Raw genomic sequence first — 8,075 nt, 5'->3', positions numbered from 1 at the left:
GAGGGGAGGGGCTGAATATCCCCAGTTCTTTATCTCATCTCTTGTTAAGGAATGTCCCTGGATGCCAAGAGCAGGGGGTGCCCTGCATATTATCTAGGGGTCTCTCACCCTCCTAAGGTTGGGGCGGGAGTCCCTCTCTCTTCGGTTGCCATTATCAATTTACAGCAACTAACATAGGCCCTTCGTCTAACTTCTCGTACAGGTCAGCGGGGCTTGTCTGGCAAACATACTCCCCTGGGGGTGCTTGATGTCCTGAGGAGCCCTTCCTGTAGCTTGTCACAACATAAACAGCTCTGGAGGTATCCATATTCCTGGATCGGATCTCCATCCATTTCAATGTTGCTATCTCCTGCCTGGGGCTCCCTAGTTTGGTATAATGCAGGGCTCAAAATTAAGTTTGGATTAACAGGAACTACAAGCAGCTTCTGGTGAGCCGCTAGTAACCAGTCACCAGGCGCTACCACTGACGAGGAGCTAGTACACAGCGTTACACAAATCTAACTTACACATAAAATGCAAACCCATAACTGTAGCCATTATTTATGACTCTTATGCTTTAGATGTTATATAGATGCGTCCTAAAGTTTATTTGTATAGTGTCCCAACTGCATAGATTTAAATTCAAATAGTTACGTTTGTTCTGCATCAGTTGGCCTGGGGAGCCAAAAAGAAGCCCCAGGCAACTGTTGGTTTTAAGCTAACCAGGCACTTCTAGGCTAAATGCAGGATCTAACTAGCTCCCAGCTTCCTTCAATTTCGAACCCTGTAATGGCCATCTAGTCTGACCTCTCCAAGTGGGTCAACAGACATAAAGTTTGGAAAAGGGAAGATACTCTGAGAGATCTCCAAATACTACCATCCAGGGGTGGTTGTACACAGCTGATGGCTTTTCTTGTCTGCCAGAGTCTCCTTGCCCAATCCCACTGCTATTGATCACAGGCTTCACAGATGATGTGGGCTTTTCACAATGTGTGCACACTACTGGTCATCACCGATTGCTCACCTGGCGTATTCGCACGTCCCCAACCCGTACGCTGTCAGCCAAACCAATGCACATTACTAAAGCAGCAGCGGAATAAAGATTCATTCAGTTTAAAAATGATGTCTTGATTTTATTGAATGGCACCATACCGTGACCCTCCCTTTTCCACATCCCCGACACTCTGCCCCTCACGAGTCCTCCCTCTCCTTTGTTTTCACCCTTCACAGCACCCATCTGGCAGTCAAAGTAATTCGTAAGGCTTTCCATCGGACTACAACCAAAGCCAAAAATAATTCTGATTTATAATCATAGCCGCCGTATGTCGGCGCCCGCCATTCCCTCCACCAATATACCCCCCATCCCGCTTCCCACCCACTTCCTGGTGCAGCCTGCTACATGTGCGGTGGCATGCATTTCCACCGACGGCAGCACACTCCATTTGCATTCCGTTCAGCCACCAAAGACACACACCAGTGCTGTTGGCACTCGTCCGGTAAGCAGAGGAACTTCCAAGTATAATTAGTGCCAGGCACAGTAACGGGCCTATTATAACACAGATGAGGAAGGGTCTCCATTCCCTTCTGCACAGTTTGGATCCCATGTTTGGACCAGTGGAGGGGTGGGGGGAGGGGTCAGAAATGTTCTTGCACACCACAGAATAGATCCTCCGACGTTTGCCTGCACCTGACCTTTAGGTTCTGTTACACTTCTTACAAGGTAACAAACTCAGATTGATTGAGATGTCTGGTGGCTCTCAGTTGCGACGCTTGTGAAAGTACTTACCACATTCTATGCACCTGTAAAGCTTTCTCTGGGTTTTCATCTTGATGAATGTGCAGGAGAAAGACTTGCTCACACATGGTCCACATCTCAAGACTTCTCCCCTCTGTGACACCTCTGGTGATGCTTCAGAGAGGATAAATGACTAAATTGCTTATCACACAACATGCAGCCATGGGGCTTTTCCCCCGTATGGGTCCTTTTGTGGTGAGCCAAATTAGAGTGCTGAGCAAAGCTTTTCTCACACTCTGTACACTGGTACGGCCTCTCCCCTGTGTGTGTTCGCTGATGTGTCTTCAAGTGTGATTTCAGCCTGAAGTTCTTACCACATTCCGTGCACCCGAAGTCCCGTTTTTCAGAATGGATCATTAGATGTTGACCCAGAATTGAACTCTGAGTGAAGCTCTTCTTGCACAGTGTGCACTGGAACGGCCTCTCCCCCGTGTGGCATCGCTGATGTATAATCAGGTGTGCATTCGACTTGAAGTCCTTAAAACACTCTGAACACTGGTATAGCCGGTCTCTTGTGTGGGACCGCCGATGAATCCTCAGTCCGGATGCAGAAGTGTAGTGTTTCCCACATTCTGCACACTGGTATGTTTTCTGGATTTTCGGGTGCTGGGACAGATCGGCCTCCTGAGTGAAGGTTTTCTCCCCAGTATGTACCCTCTGATGCTTGAATAGCTGGAAGCGTTCAGTGAAGCTACTCTCACACTCTGTGCACTTGTAGAGTTGCTCGTGCACGTGGGATCTTTCGTGCATCATTAGATTGGGGCTGCTGGTGAAGGACTCCCCACAAATGCTGCAGGCAAATGGTTCCTGCGGCTCGTGAATCATCATATGCGCAGTGAGCTTGGCGCGCTGGATGAAGGTCTCTTTGCATTGTGTGCATCTATGTGGTCTTTTTTTACACCACTGGTGCCCCACAGATCCCGATGGGTCTCTGAGGCGTTCCCCACACTCTGGACATGCACTGGGCACCTGGGCCTCATCCCAGTGCGTAGCAGACGGGCCGTCTCCATCTTCTGAAGGACTGCACTTCATCCTCTGGATATTCCATCTTCCAGAATTTATTTGAAGGATCTCCATTTTATTGATGGTTCCATTTTCTGTTGAAAGAAGCAGAGGTTGGAGTCATTATTAGCTCTTCCCAATCACACAGCCTTAAGATAAATTGGGTACGATGAAGAGCTGCCAATGCCCCTGTTCCCAATTAAGCCACTAGGGGTTCATCAGGGTATAATCTAGGTTACGGTTATAGCATTGTCTACTCATTACGTTTCAAAGTTTCACTATTAAGTGGAAACTTTGATGCTTAAACAATAAACTAAGAGTGGTGGAATGGCCAGCCGAGCTCGGTGACAAGGGCACTTCTCAGGAGCTCTGGTGCGGGCCCCGCTCTCTGAGCCACTTCAGTGCTGAATTGGAGAGTGTGGGTGGGGAGGGGGTGCATTGACAGCCGCAAGCCCTTCATCTTTGAGTGGGCTCCTTCTCCTGGAACAAGGTGGGATTCAAACATGGAGCCAGCATTGAGGCAGAATTATGGTAAAATAAAAGTTGCAGTGGCATAGACAGGCAGTGTTAGAAAGTTCCAGGAGCTGGGAGAGATTCCCCTCCTGCCTCTAGTCTAGAGGTCTGCTTAACAGGGGCTACCTTCTATTCCTCGGGCCATCTGGTGCCATTCACACAAATCTATCAGACACTAACTGTGCATTTGGGAATGTTAATGAATGGTTAATTAGGACAGGTGTGGAAGTCAGATGTGCAACTCTTTAGGTGCTAGTCTTTAGTTCCCCAAAGGTAACTCCAGTTTATAGGGTGAGGCGAGACTTACAGGCACTGCTTTGAGCTCCTACTAAAAAACATTTTTTATTTATATCCCTGAAAGGTGCAGAAGTGCAGGCAACTGACCTAAAGCAAGGTGGGGTGACAGCAAGTGGTGGTGGGGGCCTGGTGGGAGGTCAAAGATACGGCTGCTGTAAATTGGTTCATTAAAGGGGAGATGAGATTGTTAAGAGTAGCTGACCACACCTGAAAGGTCTGCACAAAACAGTAATGGAAGTTTGTATCGTATTTGGAAACTTGATTTGCGGAACACTTTGTAATAGCTCCTCGTTCCCCAGTGGAAACGGTTCTATGTGATATTACTGCATATTGAAGACTGAACACCAAAAAGACTGTTGTTTTTTCGGTTGATTTTTTGCAGTCCTCAATATGCTGTAATATAAAATTATATCATACCAAACCCACCACCCCTTCCTTCCCCCCACCCCTCCCACACTGGCATGTTTTTCGTTAATAGCAGGGGTTCACCCCCCAATCCCCTCTAACCTCCCTCGCCCACCAAAAGCCTTTCTAATCACAGACTCGCGGATATTCAAACACGCACAGACTCACATTACTCACATCCCCACCCAAACACAAAAACAAAACACTTAACTGGTGTAAGAAAGGCATGGTATCAAACAGTAAGACAGACACAAGTGATCGCCGTTCAGGGGTGTGTAAAGAAGGCATGGGGCCTCATTACACGGATGGCGGTAAGGATTTACCGGTACCAGTAAAATACTGGTACCGGTAAATCCTACCGCCTTACTACGAGGTTCCTTTGCGGGTTGGGGGATTTAACGCCTGCTTTTTGCAGGCGTTAAAAACCAACCCGCAAAGGGACCCAGGGAGCTAATTACGGTACCGCAATTTGCGGTACCGTAATTAGCGCCTTCCCCATTCCCATTATGCCCTATGGGGCAAAAATGGGAATGGGGAAGGGCAATGGTGGAAGGGGGAATTACCGCCCCGCCAACCTTGGAATGGGGCCATAATTCCCCTTTCCGCCAAGGCGGTGCCGGTATTTTACCGGCATGAACCATGGCGCTAATAGCGCCATGGTTCTCCACCATCCGTGTAATGAGGCCCATGGTATCAAACAGTAAGACAGACACAAGTGATCGCAGTTGAAGGTTGTTTATTGAACTTCAATTGGGTTTGAAAAATGCCCATCTAATCCTAAATCTAAAGATGGGAGCAAGCTACCATCATCAAATAATAAAACGCTGTCCTAGTAGTGTCTGTCAAAATAAAAGGGCCTATACAAATAAACCTATTGCCAATCCTTACTTCTAAATACAAATAGTGTGGGAAACAAGGTTATGCAATAGAAAAGTGTTCAAGAAATCATATGTCAGGATATTCAAGCTGCTGGCTTCCCTTCCCCACTTTTTCATCACGGGACAAGGCAGAACACTACAGCTTGGCACACTCTCTGGCTTCTATAGCCCAAAGATGCAGTTCAAAAGCTCAACATCGGGGCCTTCTATGCCAAAGTCTCTTTGCCATTCAAAGTCTCTTATTTCAGAGGGCCTGATGCAACACGACAAACATTAAAGTTCCGTCTTCTTAGGATTTCACACATGCAACTTCTCAGCTGATTTTTCGGTTCACCCTGGGTCTCCCTCTGCCAGGCTCAGATCCACTTTAACACAAACCTTTTAATTGATCTCCCTCTGCCAGACTCGGACAATCTTTATCTACTTTTCAAAGCTTTCTTTACTTAAGAAAATCGAAGCCTTTAGACTGTGCGCAGGATTTTGCTCAACTTGTCGCAGGACCACTTGGATTCACAATTACACATTCTCTTCTTGATATAACCTTTTTCTGACTTTCACCACATCTCAGCTGGATACCTTAAAGGGACATTCAATTGAGCACCCACATGGTGCCGGATCACTCTGTCAAAGGTATTGTATCTTCCTTTTAAAGTTCAATCACTCATCAGCAGTTCAACTTCACTTGCGTCTTTCATCATACGCGTTTTAACAATGTTCGTTCCAGTGCTCGCCATACAATGTTGCTGTTTGCAACCTTGGCATCAACGCAGTTCGGTCTTGTATCGGTCTCCACAACTCACCGGCTGCGTTTATTTCATGGACGTCGCTTTGCTCTTGGAGCCAAGGTCGGTTCCAGGGCAGCTCGTGCTTCTCCCCTCCTTCATTATTATGATATGATATGGCATTTATAACGCGCCTATACACAAGTGTTTCAAGGCGCGACGAGGCAAGGGAGGGGGAACAGGGGAAGACAATAATCTTACTAGGCAAGGTGACATTGAGATCGCGCAAGTGCAGGCGTGGGAAGGCCTCAGGTATCTCCAACACACAGTGCAGGATTCTTCAGCCTGGTTTCCTGGTCTTAGGCTTTCTATTCTCAAGGTTTCCAGAAAGTAACGGTTTCTTGTGATCCCCTTCTGTTTTGCCATCTTTCTTCTCTTTCTTCTCTCGTTCAGCTGCCGTTTCGAAACTGCTGTTTTATCGTGTGCTTTGCCTCGCTCAGTGTGTGCTCTCGGGTGTCTGTGTGAAAGAGTTTGTGTTGTAAAAGGATGGAGGTCAGGGGTAGAGTTCCTAAATATCCTAGAAAAAGCAAAAAGGGGGAAAAGGGAGGAAAAAAGGGGGGAAAATAAGAAAAAAAAAAGAGAACCAGAAAGAAAAAGACAAATAAAACAAAATGGAAAAACCAAATCGACACAAAATAAATGTGAAAAAAGGAAAAAAAAGAAACAAAGAACTAAATAAGTAAAGAAATGAAAACAAAAATGGAAACATTAAAACATTTACTAAATTAACACAAAAACATGAAAAAGCAGAACATGAAAAAAGAGAAAAGGAGAGTGTGTGTGTGAGAGAGAGAGAGAGAGAGAGAGAGAGAGAGAGAGAGAGAGAGAGAGAGAGAGAGAGAGAGAGAGAGAGAGATTTAATGTTCCCATAGAACATTCCTTGGCAAAACAAATACCAGAATGATGTCCATATATCCTGCATGCTCTCAATATGCGCAAGGAATCCCTCCTGGTATTCACACTCAATCATGTGATGATGCTTTTATATTGCCCCACATCAGCACGCAGTAGTATCCCACCACTTAGGCTTGTCCATGAAGTGGTGTCTAGTTCCCCCACCAGGGGCAGTCCAGGTCTTAGTCTGCTGCAAGTAAGAAAATTAGAGAGGAAGATTTGGACAACTGTAAGTTAGTAGACAATGTAATGTTGCAGGAGACAGTTACACGGTGTGTTGACTGACACTGCACATATTGTACATTGTGACAAATCACTGAACGCCGTCACTTCTCCCCAGGGTGGAACCCCTTCCCATGAGGCAAGGGAGGTGAGGCTGCTGCCCGATAGTGTCATGCCCCATCCCTGGAAATGATGGAACCAATGGAGATTAGGTTTTATTATTCATTGGAACCGTTCTCAGCGGTCTAGTTTACTCCCAAGATGGCCGCCATGAGGAACCACCAGGATATAGTCAGCCCCTTCCGGATACATGGTGCATTGTATCCGTCTTTGGACCTGCGCTTGCTTGGACTACGTTCCTGTGTCCCAGCAACGGATTTTTCTAGCTCTCCAGCAGCATTGTTTGTTTTTTTAACCCTACTACACTTTCTCTTTCCTGTCCGCTACGTGCTACCTTGTCTAGCCTTTGGTTTATCTCTTCCTCGCTTCCGTTCGTCTGCCTTGCGGCGATTGTGTTTTCCTTCTTATCATTATTCTTTCTGCTTTCACTTTGGGATTCAGCGTATTTCGCTTTCACGCTTCTATTTCTCTCTGTCTTTTTCCCCGTGTTCGGTGTCTCCTCTTCTTAGGAGATGACCTATCATTTTGTTTTAAGGTTTATTCTGCCTACGGTCCGTATCCCGGTTGTCACTTCGTTCTTATGTTTACCCGTTCTGACTTTGCTTAGTTATACTTTCCCGCTACGTGTTCGGTGTTCTTTTTCACCCATTTGACTTCTGACCTACGTACCTTTTTCTTCGGGCTACTCTGGTCCGGTCTGTGCTCTTTCCCTACCATTTTGATACTGGCGTACTGCCCATACCGGTTCACCCGGTATCCCATTCCATACCGAAAATCCCGAGCAACTTAATTCTTCCAAAGAATATCTTCGCATCTACAAGTTGCTTTTCTTTGACAACTTTCTACATCTCTTTGCAACTGAGAAGTACACTTCCCTGGCACCTCAGTGACTGTCATCTTCTTACCGGAGTGAAGATCCTTTTACTGGAATTGGTTTTTCTTGTTTTCCTGATCCAGCTGCAACAGGTTCTGACCAGATCACGACAATATCACAGGGTTTTTTTCTGCTACAACTGGCTTTTTCCCTGGACCATTTGGGAGCTTGCTTCTTGGGGTCCCCCTTGATCCTGATCCTCTGCAGGACACAGTGGCCTCCCTATTTGCACGTTAAGAAGGAAAAGAAAGCTAAAAAGACTAAGAAGTCTAGAAGGATGAAAGGGACAGAGAGTCCTGAAGACCCCATTGAAG

The 8,075-nt window shown here is 46.4% G+C and overlaps 1 protein-coding gene across 1 annotated transcript in view; it reads right to left on the bottom strand.

Moving 5' to 3' along the window:
* Positions 1–617: 617 nt before the first annotated feature.
* The window catches only part of LOC138564822 (zinc finger protein 84-like), a 151,987-nt gene continuing 144,529 nt past the window's right edge, over positions 618–8,075 (bottom strand). Inside the window, exon 2 of the mRNA XM_069642935.1 lies at positions 618–2,871. Coding sequence (XP_069499036.1) covers positions 1,853–2,851 — 999 coding nt within the window. The 5' untranslated portion in view covers positions 2,852–2,871 and the 3' untranslated portion in view covers positions 618–1,852. The remainder of the gene's footprint in view (positions 2,872–8,075) is intronic.

This window comes from Ambystoma mexicanum, chromosome 1p, assembly GCF_040938575.1.
Source record: "Ambystoma mexicanum isolate Mex_15411 chromosome 1p, UKY_AmexF1_1, whole genome shotgun sequence".
In the NCBI taxonomy this organism is placed as follows: domain Eukaryota; kingdom Metazoa; phylum Chordata; class Amphibia; order Caudata; family Ambystomatidae; genus Ambystoma; species Ambystoma mexicanum.
The sequence above is the reverse complement of the archived record's forward strand: the minus strand, read 5'-3'. Positions and strand labels throughout refer to the sequence as shown.